At 42.8% G+C, this 16,627-nt stretch overlaps 1 protein-coding gene across 1 annotated transcript in view; it reads left to right on the plus strand.

Annotated features, from left to right (window-relative positions):
* LOC143104340 (metabotropic glutamate receptor 4-like) overlaps positions 1–16,627 on the plus strand; it is a 147,837-nt gene that overhangs the window by 120,451 nt on the left and 10,759 nt on the right. The window contains exons 7-8 of the mRNA XM_076268363.1: positions 5,840–5,976; positions 6,698–7,633. Coding sequence (XP_076124478.1) covers positions 5,840–5,976; positions 6,698–7,633 — 1,073 coding nt within the window. The remainder of the gene's footprint in view (positions 1–5,839; positions 5,977–6,697; positions 7,634–16,627) is intronic.

Raw genomic sequence — 16,627 nt, forward strand, 5'->3', positions numbered from 1 at the left:
TAGGGTCAACGATTCTGAGTGTTCGTCCGTCAGGTAAAGTTCGAATTACCACTGAAGCTTGTATTATTGTGTCATTGTCTGTGAAGAAACGGTCAACTACACTTGGTGGATACCTAGCCTCACAGGGCTTATCCCAGCATATAGGACAGCTAGCCCTCTGACATAGCGCACAACACAAGGGGCCGTTCTGGTGCTCATGGTCATCATCATACCACTGGGAGCACCAGACGCACACATCGTAGGCGTAGGGGCTTTCAGTATTGCATTTGCATATTGCATTTGCATATTGCCAGTGTCTTTGGGCGCATCATTGCTGCTAACAGCAGCTGGATCTGCTCCAGATGTTGAATTGGGCTTCCATCTGACTTCTTAAAGCCTCTCTGTTTCCACTGGGCGCCATGCACATGACAGACATTGTGTGCATAGGCGCTATCTGTGTGTATGTCTTGACCGTCTGCTAGAGAACATGCTGCTGTCAACGCCTTCAGTTCAGCCAGCTGTGCTGAACAGGGCTGTATACATGGCTCACTCATGATTGTCACAAAAGTTCCTGGTTCCGTCATCTGTACCATACTAAATCCCGCATGTGTTTTGTTGTCATAGTTGTGGCTGGATCCGTCCACAAAGTAGGTGAGTCCTCTGTTCAATGGCTCGCTCTGCAGATCCCCTCTCAAGGCGATTGAGTCCGCCACGCAGTCATGTGGTTCCCCCTCATAGTTGAGTGGGATGAGATCTGCTGGATTTCCTGCCATGTCACATGCTTTTATAGTAACGTCAGGGCAAAGTGACAAGTTGTAATACCTCAATTGTCTCTGCGGCGTCACGCAGAACTTCCCCTGCTCAACCAGCTGCGCTATAGCGTGACTGGTGTGTATTATCACTGGCCATCCCATGGTGATACTGGAAGCCTTGACATATGCAGAATACACAGCCTCCAGTCCCTGGAAGCATGGTGGGTAGCCTTGAGCCAGCGCATCCAGCTTAGAGCTGTAGTATGCGATTGCTTGTTTGCCTTTCCCATGGCACTGGGTCTGTGCCACGATTGCTGTCATATAAGCATCCTTCTCTGGCTCTTTCCTGACGGACACGTACAGGTGGAACGGTTTTCCATAATCAGGTAATGCAAGCGCAGGTGCTTGCTTTAGCTCTATTTTGATGCGTTCAAACGCCTCAGTGCCGTCCACTGTCCATGTGAGGCGGTTCTTCAGATGGCTGGTCCCAGCCTGTATGATCATAGCTCGTAGTGGGGCTATTTTTTGCTCATAACACTCCACCCAATCACTGCTGAATCCTATGAGTCCTATGAACGACATCATCTGTTTCACGGTGTTTGGCTTTGGTGCCTTGGTAATTGCTTCGATGTGTTCTGGGGCGATGCCCTTGTGCTCATGTGAGATCAGGCGACCTAAGTAGATCACCTGGGGCTGTGCAAATTGTAGCTTCTTTCTTGATGCCTTGTACCCCCCTTCGGCCAGAACATTCAACACGTAGACTGTATCCTTTTCACATGTCTCCTTGTCTTAGTATCCTCTCTGTACGTTCTTCGTTTGTCTCCGTCGCCTCCTGCAGCGTCATCATCTTCCAGGGGGCCGGTCCCAGCCTCCCTGTCTTTTTACCTGTTTCATTGTCCAAACAAGGTTTCATATACCTTTCCCACTCTGGGTCAGATTTGTTAAGGGGTACATGGTTCTTCTTATCCCAACATCGGTACCCTATCCCTCGTAGTAGGCCATACATGCAGTATGGGTTGCCATAAGGGCATCCCTTGACGTAGGGTATGTCAGGGACCTCATTTAGAGTCACTGCTTTGTCTTGATGTCCCTCTGAGACCTGTGCCGCTGGTTGCACAACAATTTCCTTAGGGCACCATGACAAGTGTTGCATGTACGTGCTCCATTCTCTGTCCTCTTTGTCGAATGGCGTGTGTCTCGTTTTGTCCCAGCAACGGCGCCCCGCTCCTGGGAATAGGCGGTAGAGACAAAATTGATTCCCATATGGACACCCTTTGGTGTAGGGTATCTCCTCTACCTCCTGTGTCCATGATCTCAATTACTTGGGGAACTCCCCACACAGTGACCGGGTTATCTAACTTTATTCTGAACATTGGCTCTCCTTCACAGCTTACAGTCGTCTAGAGTCGATCATTCTCGGTGTCCTTCCACTCGCTGCATCGGGCCTCTTGCATTTCTGGGCCCATCTCTTGCTCTGTGGCCTCGGGCCACTCTCAGAGTTATGTGTGGCATCGTTCCAGGCATATCAAAGATCACGCCCAGGTCCCATCCTTCCACAGACTTCACCTGAGCGGCCACTCCTTCCTTGGCCACCACTAGCGTATATGTCAAGTGGGATACGTCCCCACTTCTTCATTTCCTCATTTCACTTCCTCTCTCTCTCTTTGTTTGGAGTTTGGTCGAATTTTATCGTGCAGTTAAAAAAGGGCATCTTGGCGCCCTCAGGCGAGCATGACACCTGTCTGTTCTACTCATTTCAACTGGCTGCTCAAAACTGCTCAAAAAATCCAAATTCTTTGACATATAGCAACTTTTTTTTGTAACAGTAACGCAAATAGTTACTTTCCCTGGTAACGAGTTACTCTTATCATAGAGTAATTCAGTTACTAACTCAGTTACTTTTTGGAACAAGTAGTGAGTAACTATAATTACTTTTTTAAAGTAACGTTCCCAACACTGGTCCTGATCCTGGTCCTGTTGAAAGAAAAATACTACTCATTTTCTCAAGTCATTTTTTACATTGGTTATAGTTTTCTGTCAAATCCAGCAGTGTGGGCAATATCCTAACATGTCTAATTACTACATGTGTCCACTGTCAACAACCTTTAGATCCTTTTAATATTTTTTAACAGTAAATACTGGTGCAACAGTAGATGAAATGGCTCTCAGGAGCATGTACTTCTGGTTGCTGGCACACTCGACATGACTGTTATTTGTCTCTCATTCAGCGCTCACTGCAGTGGCACAGATGCCAGTCGCTCCGTGGGCCGAGTAGGCAGCTGAGCTCATTACGGCCCTGCCGCACTAAGGCCCTGTGTGGACTCAGACAGGCTGCCGGCTGACAGGTCAAATTCCTCATCTCCAGGGGAGCTGTTGACCAGGCGGCCCCGGTTGTGTACTGCTGTCCACTCAAAGGGAGATGGAGTGGGTGGCTGTGTTGGGGAAATGAGGCAGATCAATGCTGTCGACGCGTCTCGCTGTGAGTGCGCTCGATGGCACCCGCTCCATCTGTCTTCCACTGCGAACTTAAATCAGGCCAATGAGGTATTCAGGATTTGACATCCACATACATGTCTTTAACAAATGAAGTCAGCAATTGCTTTTTTAAGTTACCACAGTAATGGACTGATTCAAGAACTGTTATTCTATGTGATGTGAATTTCACCAATTTGACCATTAAGTAGCACCCTGTCCAGTTATCCAGTAAACCATTACAAAGTTCGATACACACACAAACACACACACACACACAAACACACACACACACACATACACACACACACTGCATCTGTATCCCATTCATAACAACATGGTTACACTTGCAAATGGTTCTACCCCTTGACACCTCAGCTGTGTATTTTACTGAAATCTGAGCAGAAAATGTGACCTTATGGAAAGAGATGTACATCTTCTCCATGCTTAACCAGTAGTCCCTATTTACTCTGGCTCTGATCTGATCGCCAACGTCACAAACTCTGCTGTAGCTGTTACTACAAGATCTTACTAAGAGCAATATTACTTTCAGTATTGGTCTGTGGTCAGGAGTGATATCCCAATGATTAAACTCAAACATACTGTATGAATGTTGAGACCACAGTAAATATAAAGGGGGGGGGGAGGGGGGTGGTAGTGACTAATGTAATCCATTCCCTGTAGAACTAAGTGAATGGGGATGGCAATTTATATAATGTAATTTATAGGGAGAAATTTTTTATGTCTATGATAAATTAGCCACTTGAATCAGTGTTCTGGTAGCAGGAAGGGACACAATGGTTCTGCCTTAGTCAGTGTTATAATGTGTCTATTCTAGGCTCTGTTTCTCTCACAGTTGCATAAATCCCACACACAGACAGAGCATTATCATTTGATTGACCGGTATTTACTGCATTAAAGCAGCACTGTGCGGTTTGGGTCTAAAACTATTCATATGGACATGCTGTTCAAAGATAAATACAGAGGGGATATAACATCTGTCATAACGCTGTTGTTCTGGCTTTAACACCACTTATCAACTTCACACATCAAGTACTCATCAAACAGACTATTAAAAATCAAGCAAACTATAGCCTACAATCCTCCTTTGACAGTGATGGCAAACCTGTTTTTTTTATTTGTTTATTTATCTATTTTATCAAATATCTTTTTTCCACTCATGCTTTACACTGTTCATCATGCTGTGCAAATACAAGGCAGTCGGCAGATTCTGGCTATCATGAATTAGCCTAGCTATCCTGTAGCCTCTGCTTCCCTTTGTAAGAACACCTTATACATTACATTACATTCCTTATATTCCTTCTCTGCTGTAAAGGTTATATAAATATCTGAAAAGTCATCTGACAAAATGCATACCTTAAAGTATGCAGCACCTGAAAGGCAAGAGAGCAGAGAAAACAGGCCGCCACATCAGTGTGAGAAATCAGCAGCCGTATCAGAAAGAGAATGTATCTTCTGGCATCTTTTTGTAATTCCTGAATATTTTTTGTTTAGTACTAAAAAAATGCCATGTGAAGCATGAATGCCTCCACCACGTCTCCACTAACATAAAGCCATGGAGGTCTAACCCTCCTCGCTCTTTTGATTCCAGAGGCCTGCAGCTATCTATAAAAATGAAATATGAGGACGTGGTAAGTGGTTAGGGGTGATGCGTGCGGTAAAACCAAATGGGAAGCTATTTGTCTCATGTCTTACACCAATTTTTCATAGCATAACAAATTTCTCCAAGAAAGCACCTGGATAGTACCATTTAAATGCTAGCACCACATGTTACTGACTTTAAAGAGGAAAAAAATAGCAACATTCAATATACTTTTTCTGTGAAAAGAAGCTCTAAGATTATTAATTCTACAGATTAATAAAAAAAATATTACTGGTCTGCCCCTCAGTAGCTGGGCTGGTGTTTGTATAAATATTTCTCCCACATCGAGCCAGAGTTATTCTGTACATCTGTGGGTGCTTTGTGCTCAGGGCTCCTTTGTCGTGAAAGCGTATGTAAGTCGATTCTTAATGCCTTAATCCACAGGCTGACTCATCGAGATGTGGATTAACGTCTTGCATCTTCTTGCGCAACACAAAGAGGGGATATTCATCAATAGAAAGTCCAAAAGCACTCATCACACTGGCTTTTATCCATGTTTTGAGTGAGGAAAGCTTCATGCAGAATGGGGGCTTCCCATCAAGCTAATACAAGAGGGCAAGACACTACTTAGGATGCCTTTTTTCAGGCTTTGATTAGATGTTGCACATGAGAATACAGATTCACTTATTTTATACATGAGAGAGAAGAAAAGTCTTACCAATAGAGTGGTACAGATTTTTTGAAATGGTCTAATAGCTGTAAGGTGACTGAATAAATGTTAAACTTGCAATGAACCTACAATGCAAGCCTGAACTTGTGCTTATCAGGTAATACTCATTACGTACATTGCTTACTGAAACTGAAATATCTAATATATATCTGAAGACTTCAGTAATAGTCAGTTATACTGGGATGAAATATTATCCTTTTTTTCAGCCTGTTCTAATGTAAGAAAATCGAACATGATTGTACATATTTACCTGCTCATGTGGACTAAATTCTGTAAATGTTCATTCATTTTTTATTGTCTTAGGTATTGCTGGTAATCCTGTGCTCTTCAATGAAAATGGAGATGCTCCAGGCCGCTATGAGATCTACCAGTACCAATGGAGGAACGGATCGTCTGAATACAAAAAGATTGGCAACTGGACTGACCAGCTTAATCTCGAAGTAAGCCTGGAGAAGATCCATCAAGCATGATATAGTTATGATATCATATAGTTATAATATAGTTCTTCAGGATATAGACCATATTTTGAACCAATTTTTTCCACATAACTAGATCATCCCTCAGTGAGTCTGTGTAACGATCCAACCTTTTCTTTTTAATACCATTTCCATTCTGGTCCCCATACTCCTCATAACCAGACATTGCTCTGTTCTGTATCTTTTGTGATATGTGACATCCCTCTGTGTATTGAGAATGTGACTACAGGGAGCAGCAAAACTGCTAGCTAACACAAATGTGAGTTTGGGGGAGAGCATTAGCATAGAGTTTTGAAAAGCACAAGGTAACTGCATGACTTTGACTTCTTTCTCTAAATTCTGTAAACTCACCATAGACGGATATGTAGGCCTGAGGCAAAACTGTTAGCTCCAGTTAATTGGAGGGACTTTAATAGCAGCTTTAATCAATGCTGCACGCCTCTGTGTTCACCATGGAAAACATTGGTCTCAGTAAAACCCTTGTGGTGATTCTAATTACAATTCTCCATGAGTAAGGCTTCATGGAACAGTTAATTGCCTACAAGGTAATGATTGAATGTGTTAAATATGAATTAGTCAGCCTTCTGCCTGGGATGGGAATGGCCAGCATGTCTTATGCCTGGAGGAGCACTTTACCTGTCACTGCGGCCTCCTCCACTTCTCCTCCTCCTCTCTTCCTCATTAGATGGAGGAGATGCAGTGGCCTGGTGGAGCTCAGCAGGTGCCCACCTCCATCTGCAGCCAGCCGTGCAAGCCAGGCGAACGGAAGAAGGTGGTCAAGGGCATGCCCTGCTGTTGGCACTGCGAGCTCTGCGATGGCTACCAGTACCAGTACGACCGGACCACCTGCAAGATGTGCCGCTTCGACCTGCGGCCTAATGCCAACCACACGGGCTGCCAGCCCATCCCCATCGTCAAGCTGGAGTGGAGCTCACCGTGGGCGGTCATCCCCGTGCTGCTGGCCATCGTGGGCATCATGGCCACGCTGTTCGTGGTGGTCACCTTTGTCCGCTACAACGACACGCCCATCGTCAAGGCGTCCGGGCGTGAGCTGAGCTACGTGTTGCTGACGGGCATCTTCCTGTGCTACGCCACCACCTTCCTGATGATCGCCGCGCCCGACGCGGGCATCTGCGCACTCCGCCGCATCTTTCTGGGCTTGGGCATGAGTATCAGCTACGCGGCGATGCTCACCAAGACCAACCGCATCTACCGCATCTTCGAGCAGGGCAAGGTGTCGGTCAGCGCACCACGCTTCATCAGCCCGGCCTCGCAGCTGGTCATCACCTTCAGCCTCACCTCTGTGCAGCTGCTGGGTGTCTGCATCTGGTTCTCCATGGACCCCTCGGAGGCGCTCATCGACTACGAGGACCAGCGCACCGTCAACCCGCAGCTGGCGCGCGGCGTGCTCAAGTGCGACATCTCGGACCTGTCGCTCATCCTGCTGCTGGGCTACAGCATGCTGCTGATGGTCACCTGCACTGTCTACGCCATCAAGACCCGCGGCGTGCCCGAGACCTTTAACGAGGCCAAGCCCATCGGCTTCACCATGTACACCACCTGCATCATCTGGCTGGCCTTCATCCCCATCTTCTTTGGTACCTCCCAGTCCACAGAAAAGGTCAGTGACATGTGAGCTGCCCAAAGCACTGTCGTTCTGTACAATATGTTTTATGATGGTGATCTAATGAAGGATCATACAAGGTCTACATTTGAAGGTCCACATTTGATCACCAGAACTGTGTCTTGTGACCAATGAACAAGATGAAATAATGTTCTCCCTTATTAACATTGTTTTGTGTTCCAAATGAGCATTGCAAGTGGAACAGAGAAAAGCATGTAGAGTCGGTTTAATAAGGCATCATTAAGAAAAGGCCAGGCATCATTAAGGGAACATATTTGGACTACTTCCAATTCTGATGGCTCTCTTCTCTTCTGGTGTCAAGTGCTTTGCTTGGAAGTGCTCCCATTCATGATACTGAGTGGCACTGTAAATAACACAGAGGAAAAAGTCAGACAGAGTAAAACTCTCAGTGCAGATTAGAGCTCAGTCTTGAAGAAGCATAGATTTTCTTTGCTTTACTTCCCCCACTGAGGGAGCGCATATGAGTGCATTTAAGGTCATGCATACAGCACTTTCTTGAGTATCACCAGGTGTTCCCGAATGAACATTTAGATAGATATAGAGGGTATCGGGGATGTATAAACTGTTATTTTTATCACATTTTGCCCTGTACCTGGGAACCTTATGCAAAGTTATTCTGCCCCTGGTAAAGAATCGATGCAGAAAGCCGTGTGCTCTGGCAGCCTTTGAGTCTCATTAAAAGAACAGGGAAAAGGAGGTCATGGGGAATGTTCAAGAAACCTCGCGACTTTGTGAATGTGGAATGCGAGTCTCTCTCTACCTCCAGGACAGATGCCCTCTCCTGGTGCTGTGACCTCTTGAGAAGTGGCAAGTACCAAGAGACAGGGAAAAATGAATGGGGGGCCTTTGAAAATGCCAGATCTGTAATTAAAAGACCTGCCCTATCATATTGTTGGAAATGGGATAATGGACATTTTGTTTCATTGCAGTGAAATGAAGCACATGGACAGAAAGCAAATCCACCCACACATTGCTGCTATGTATTTGTAATGTCTATTTTACAATTCTACGTTGAGTTATGAGTCTTTTCCCATCCATTTAGATAGGAACCTGATCTTGAGTATCAGAAAAAGCTGCCGAGAGGCTTGCCAAGACGGTAGCTAAGTGGTGAGCCTATTAGAACTTTATGCAGGCAGCCATCTGAGCACAGAATGTCACCACAAAAGGAGTCGCACAAGGCCTCTGCAAGCAGCGGGCACACTTTATCTGTTGGGAATTGGTGTGAAAACCTCGCCTGGATTCCTCTTGTACTGCTCACTTCCCCTTCTGTTCACACACCACCCTGGAGTGAACCAGTGACCTTTAGAAAAAATGGGAGCTGTGTACACAAAGGCATCGGTGGCCCCCAAGCGTTGCTTTTGCACGGTAACTAAAGTCACAGAGCTTGCGTTTGAGAGTGTTGTGTTCTTCGAGCAATTTCATTGCTGCTTGCTCTTCTGATTCATTACTAAATAGATTAGTGTATGTATAAGAGCAAAACAGTAATCTGTTGATGTTTAATCACTTAAAAGGCCTTGAAATTGTTGCTTACAAATGAAAGCATGGTTCTGTAACTGACAGAGGACTGCTGGAGTGAGGTAATTGAATTGGCATGAATTGGAATTGGGGGTAATCTATGATGTAGTTTAATTGGCATGAATTGGAATTGGGGGTAATCTATGATGTAGTTTAATGCAAATTATCTTGCACATCTCACATCCTTTAACATTTGTACATGTGATTATATGATTAGCAAGTATTGGATTTGTAAATGAGGTAGGTTAGGGCTTTATGCTGTCTCTTGCATCAGTCATTGGCAGGTAACAGAGAACTGCATATGCCATCTTAGTGTGTGACTTGGAAACAGGTGGCATCATTGAGTAGTATGACTTGAACTGTTAGGGACTGCAAAAGGCACATTTCTGTCTCTATTTTTAACTCAAAACACATTGGTTGAGAATAAGGGGGATAATCTATGACGTAGTTTAATGCTAATGATTTTGCACATCTCACATCTTTTAACATTTGTACATGTGATTATATGATTTGGTTTAGTAAATGAGGTAGGTTAGGGCTTTATGCTCTCTCTTTTGCATCAGTCATTGGCAGGTACCAGAGAACTGCATATGCCATCTTAGTGTGTGACATGCAAACAGGTGGCATCATTGAGCAGTGTGACTGAACTGTTGGGGAGTGCAGAAGGCACATTTCTATCTCTATTTTTAACTCAAAACACATTAGTTGCAATAGCAATCAAAAAAAGTTCTGTACCGTCAAAGGGCAAACACAAGATAATTGGTATTCTCATTCATAAAGGCAAGACATGTTCATGCATGCCTCATTTCACATATGACACTGATTCACGAAGCGTGATGGACAAGCGCGATCTGACCAAAGCTCAGCACAAGAAAATTCTGTCCTGCACTAAGTGCAGTGGTGAAGGTAGAAAAGACTAATGGGTATGTGTTTTGGGTATGGGTATTTTTAGTGGGTTTGATCCAGCAAGCCCACAGCATGTGCCACTATTGTTCTTCTTAAGTTTACTTTATTTATTTATTAGTGGGTTTGATCGCCATGCTGTGGGCTTGCGGAGCACTATTGTTCTTCTTAAGTTGACTTATTAGTGGGTTTGATCCAGCAAGCCCACTATTGTTCTTCTTAAGTTTACTTTATTAGTGGGTTTGATTCAGCAAGACTTGCAGAGCAAGCCCACTATTGTTCTTCTTAAGTTTTCTTATATATTATTCCTGTTCACCCACTTTTTGTACCAACTACTGCTCCTAGACCGTTTGAGCTATCGACGTGGTTCAAACTCCAAAAATTCAGGCCCGAACCGGTGTAGTGTGCGTGTTACTTTCGTGTCGCTGGTCCTTGTCGTTTTCGTGGTATTCCCGTTTTTGGGCCCCATTGAAATGAATGGCGGAATGCTGGGCCTCTATGACATCACAGCACCTCATTACTTGCACCTGGTAGAGCTCTAAGCCATCTGGCAATGTCTAATGGGCTGGGCTGGGCTGTCTGTGTGTATGTCCGATTTTCATAAATGAGGTACCGTTCCTCATAAATGAGGCCGAGTTCCATGCCCCTGATCAAACCCACTCTTGCAGTTCCTCGGAACCGCAATTCTAGTTGTAATTATAATTTCACAACATTGGCATAGCCAAAAAAGAGGTTGTGCAAACAATAATAAAGGGGAAATGTATTACTTTAATTTTAAGAATATGTTCTAGACACATAAGATGAAACCATAGCTGTAATTATTATACAGTAATATGCAGTTCATAAATGATGGAACTACCGGTAGTTTAGTTTCTGTGTTGTTTTAACTGGGGACTGATACCGCATAGGATTAAATGTGAGTTTTGGAGATCCCATGTACCCTCTTTATTTTTGTAAAGAAAATATAACAAATATCTGTCTGACATAGAGCATTATTATCATTGCAACAATTCTTCAGCACATTTCTTGACGATGGACCCACCCTTGCTGAATGCGAGATCCGCAAGGCAGAAAACTAGCAGTCATCATCAACAACATCACAAAAATTCCAAAGGGTCATAGCCTCAGTCCTAGCTCTTTTTGACATTATTTTTCTAACCCTCACATAAAAAATAGGACACAATATCAACGACAGCTGAGTTGTCACTATAAATTACGTTCAGAAGTTATAAGTTACTTCCAGAAGACCATTTGTTCTCCCAGATGAGATACTCCAACTGGACAAATAGATCAGAGTAGAGAGGAAAGAGTGATGTCTGCAGCCAAAGGAGTCAGGTTCCAATATGGAACCTGCAGTGGAGGAAGGTAAGCTGATATGGCTGTATAGGGTTTGAATGTACTGTAACATCCTGCTCTATAGCAAACACTGGGCATCACCATTCCAGCAATGTGATTACAACACAGCTCTGGGAGGAATGTGAGTGGGGTTGGGGGATGGAAAGGGCCTGGTTGAGACATGGGGGAAGGGGAAAGCTGGGAGTTCCAGCCACATAACGAGGTGCACATCCACCTTACATAATAGCAGAGTCGGGATAATAGCATTGTCGGGATTGCCGAGGCGCCTCCTGGGGTGGGTGACATATTAGATGAGATAAATCTAGTTGCAATTATCTGGGAATCTGGGAACCAGGGGCCACATAGTGTTTCTTTCTTTCTTTTTTCTAGATATGCCCTTTATGGTGTTCTGTTGGGCAGAGGTTTTAGTGCGATTTTTGAAATGATATGACCTATATGGCTTTTCCCCCTGAAATCAACAGCAAAGTCCAGCAGGGTTGTCTGTACAACTGTAGTTTGTTCGAATAGATGAAAATATCAAGGGATAGTATTGCTATGGGGTACCAATATCAACTTATAGCCTAGCATATAAAAAAAGTAATTTGAAAACCTGCCACATAATTGTACAAGTGGAATAGCAGATGTTTGCCAACAGAAGTCCTACTGTTGATACGGCACTTGGAGGGTGTAGCTTTGCTCACAGAGCTGCAGGTATATGCAGCGTAAGAAGAGAGAGGGAGCCCAAAATGCAGATACATGCAGCACAAAGACACAGGGCAAAAGAGGACACAGGGGCATTATCATTAGCAGTACATATATCATTCTCCATAGCATCAAAGGACCTTATGTGACCGCTACAGAAGAAGGTGTTCACTTAAAAGAGCTATACACACACTGGTGATAACTACCATTTGGAAAGGTTGATTAAGAGAAATAGAGCTGCTGTTGTTGTCCTAGCAGGTGTGGGTTTTAAATGGACTGGCAAATGGACCAGCAAGGGGTGCCTTTGACACAACAATCAGAATGCTTATATAATATTATATTATAATATCAGTGATACATTATTTTCAGATGTGAAACAGAATCCAACAATGACAGTAAAATATAAAACAGTGTGTTCACATTGTTCATATTTTTTTATTTTGTATAGTGTGGCATTTCACACTTACTTTTATTTTTCAGTGGAGATGTATGTCTGGTGTTTTGCATCAGCGCTAGTCAATTCATAAAAAATGACACATCATTTCTGAGTGTGCCTGTCTACATCTGCAGTGAGGAGGGGGTCTTCAATGTTAAACAATTGCACCACTCCACATGTTCCTGGGATGACTAGCATCGCAATCTGAGATATACAGAAAACACTGTGAGAAAGGAGCATAAGACTTTTGCTCTTTTGTGAGCAAGGATCACAAGAATATTAGCGATGCATTATTACAATACTGCATTGTCAGGGCAAATGTAATAGACACGGGGATCTGGAAAACAAAGCCTTTTCTTCCTTAGCTGTCCTTCTTAGATGAAAGGGAATTCTAAAGTAGAGTTGAGATGGGAGCATCAGCTTTTTGTAGATGATGTAATCCATTAGCCAGTGTGGCTTGGAATAACAAAGCAGGAAAGAGACTAGAGAATGCCCTTAAACAGGCCTCATTCCATTTCTCCTCACATTCGCCTAAACCATGCATTACTTGCTTAATTGAAAACCTGGAACATTCTCTTTCAGAGGCTTAAGATAAGAGGTTTTGCCTTTCTCCTTCATTTTATTAGAAGTTATTTAATTAGCTTCTGCTTCAGCACGAACTTATGGTTAAGGTGTTTTTCATCAACTGTCAGGAGTTGGTGTGAGTTTTGACAGTGTAGTCCTTTTAATCTAGATGCTCTTCATCTGTGATTTAAAAATGTGAAACTTCTTAGCTTAACATATTTGAAAGTAATTACATTTATTTAAAAAGTGTTTTATCTCTGTGGTACCTTTTGTTGAGACATTATCACAAAGAAAAGCAGAGTTGGGAGGTTTGCTAGTGTAGTTGAAAGCTGATGGGAGTGTGCAATGAACAACTTTCAGCTGCAAAACCAAATATTGGGGAGAAGACTTGTAGTCATGTATTTTCATAGAATGAGTATGATATCAGTATACTACTATCAGATTTTACAGTATTCGGATCAGTTTTTTTTTAATCATGCAAATAATGTTAAAAAATACATTTTGATGTTTTATCTTTTATTTCAAGATACATTCAATTATGAAATTATAGATTGTAAAATAATCTGAATTTCTTTGAATCAGAACCATTAAAGGTCACATACCTCTTTTCCCACAATCTAATAGTTGCTTGAGATCTTAATAAAATGTCTGTCATACTCAAAATTCCAAAGGAAGAAGCGCACCATTTCTACTTTGTTCAGAGTGCCCTGTTTATGTGCCTCATATTGCACGATGGCTTTGCCTTGACATTTTGCCAAGTTCAGAGCTTGCAGGATAAAAGCAGTCATGAGTGAAGATAGATAAAGTTGAGGTAGTTTTATTCAATAACCTCCCTTCTTGATGTCATGAAGGGAAAAGTTCTGAACAGCTCATTCTCCTCTCACTGAATCACGTTTCCACAATAGGAACATAAACAAATGACTGTATTGTATCATTTCGATGGGTTTTTTTTGCAAGTAGCTATCCTAGATACCCCAATACATGCAAAAAGTACTGAAAAGTGACGTTTTGTAATATATGACCCTGAAAACATAACGTGACAATCTAAGCTGCTGTTGTGAGATTTAGGGAAAGCTCAACTTGTAAATTTAGTCGCCTGAAGACTTTGCACGAATGTGACAACCTGGCCTGTGATATCATTTAGACATCACGTAAAATATTAATTGGCCCCTTTTGTGATTCAATAACAGGAGACACTAGTAATTCCTGAATCATTGGACAATGTTTCTAAAGAAAATCTTCTAAAGAAAGCCATTGATGACCGACACAATTAAATAATATAGCTGCCTAAATTTGCTGTAAATATATCATATTTTTTCATCAGCATTCATCTTACTGGTACTTGCGCCTCTTATTTTTAAAAAGAGGCTGACATTGCTGACAAGGTTGTTAACATTAAAACGACTCTTTGCCTTGTTCTGAATGTTGTTTCAACGTGTAAAGTTGTGTAGTGTATTTTCCATCTTTCTGCCTTTTCTTTACACATACTATTTACTTATACCGGACTGTTTCATATTATACCCAAGTTTTATGAAAAGGAGCATGTGAATGAAACAGTGTTAGTGCATAAACTGCACATTCAACAGTATTCTCCTGCCAGACAGTGAATGATTGATAGTATTGACAGAACAGATGTGCTGTGATTGCATGTTGATTCCAAAATCAGCTCATGGTTTCATTCATTGATACATCCAGATGTGCTATGAGAAATGTTTTGACATAAACATACACTGTGTGGTGTGAAATACTGCAAAATATGTATGTCTTGCCAAGCCTGGGGCTCATTACCTTGTTGATTGATGAGATTGTGAGCAAACAGACTATCCCATTTGAAAAAAAAACAGCTTCTATTTCCCTATCCCTTTGAAATGCTTTGTATGTATGTCTGTGGTGACTTGTCTTTGTGTCCTTCAGTAAACGAATCCACTGCCACAGAGTCTCAGAGTCCAGTGGGAGCGAGATGATAGCACCCTGCTGAAAACGACTTTGTTTAGACTGCTAAGCCATTTCCCAGCTAATGAAATAGTTTGAACAGTACGTTGACAAGACTCCTATATGAGAAAAAAATGTATAAAACATAAAATCTCCTAAATTGTTTGGTTATGCAAACTGTAGCAAAGACAAATGTTTGTTTAGGCCTACTTGATAAAGTAAAAGGACTATGAACAAGATGATTATCTGCACGGAAATGTCCAGAACAAAGGCATTTGTGTTTGATTGGATGATGTTGCATTTGACAGAGCACTAAAATAATAACCAAAACCCCATTATGTCCATTGTGTTCGTGAGAAATTATGAACAGATGAACGTGCAATTCTCCACCTCCGCTCCACTACTGTAAACAAAATTACGCACAAATATAATGCCATGACTTTTTTTCATTTTAAAGGGGGGATTAGCATATGAAAGGCTAGCTCCTCCTGATCAGTGCCTCTGACAAGCACAACAAAAGCCCAAGAGATGTGCGATGACACATCGCTTACTGCAATTATTTGCCTAGCGTCCGTCGGACTCTTGATTTACCTCCGCTGTCCGCCCATGTGCTCATCAGCAGATTACAGTGAGTCTGTGCATCAGCGGGCGACACGCTGTCATTTATTTGTCATCCGGCATCAAGATAAATATAATTGATGCCCCCCCGGAAAGCTCGTTGTATCATTTTAAACGGGGGACATCTGGCCTATCCATTGTGTTTGATCACAGAGCTAGCGCTTGGTGGTGGAATCAATCTCGCATCTGGTCACCTGGAGAGGTGCTCTAAATCAGTGCACACTTGACAGGGAAGGCAGGGGAGGGGCTGGGTGATAATGGAGTCCTAGGGCAAGTGGCGGCTCTCCGCATTGTACTCTTCTGAAAAGCACTCCCCCAGCACACTGCCATTACACCTCTGAATGGTTCACGTGGAAAAGGAGTTTTTCTCTGCTCGCCATTGTAACGTTGACAATCTAATTATTGTCTTGTGGCAGCAGTAAAAAGAGGTCAGGGGCACTAACTCATGTCTATAGTGTGTGTGTGTGTGTGTGTGTGTGTGTGTATGTATGTGTGTGTGTGTGTGTGTGTGTGTGTGTGTGTGTGTGTGTGTGCGTGTGTGCGTGTGTGTGTGTGTGCGTGTGTGTGTGTGCGTGCATGCATTTACATTTAAAAAGACTTGTGAGTTGAGCTTCACAGTCAACCTTGCTTGGGAGAACTCCTAACACAGAATGTTTCCAATATAGTTAATTTGCTCTGGTCCTAATCAGTTGATGTGATGATTTGGTTTCTTGTTTTTTGTTTCTTTTCACAAAGACAAAAATCCCAACAAACCAAAACGTATCACTGGAAACCATGTGAGAACATTCTCTCTGCTTAATGGTCAGGTGTGTTAGAGATGGGGGCAAGGGAGTAGGCTAACTGTACAGAGAGCAGGTACATGTTTGTGCTGTTTTAGGTAGTGTGTATTTCTGTGAGACAATTCTAGACCAAGTGTGACCTCATCTTATTCTTGAGCTAACTGCTATAGTGTGTGTGTGTGTGTG

Source organism: Alosa pseudoharengus, unplaced genomic scaffold (assembly GCF_046254945.1).
Source record: "Alosa pseudoharengus isolate Yale_2024_CS ecotype anadromous, Long Island Sound unplaced genomic scaffold, YU_APseudo_1.1 YU_APseudo_1.1_scf_5, whole genome shotgun sequence".
In the NCBI taxonomy this organism is placed as follows: Eukaryota; Metazoa; Chordata; class Actinopteri; order Clupeiformes; family Clupeidae; genus Alosa; species Alosa pseudoharengus.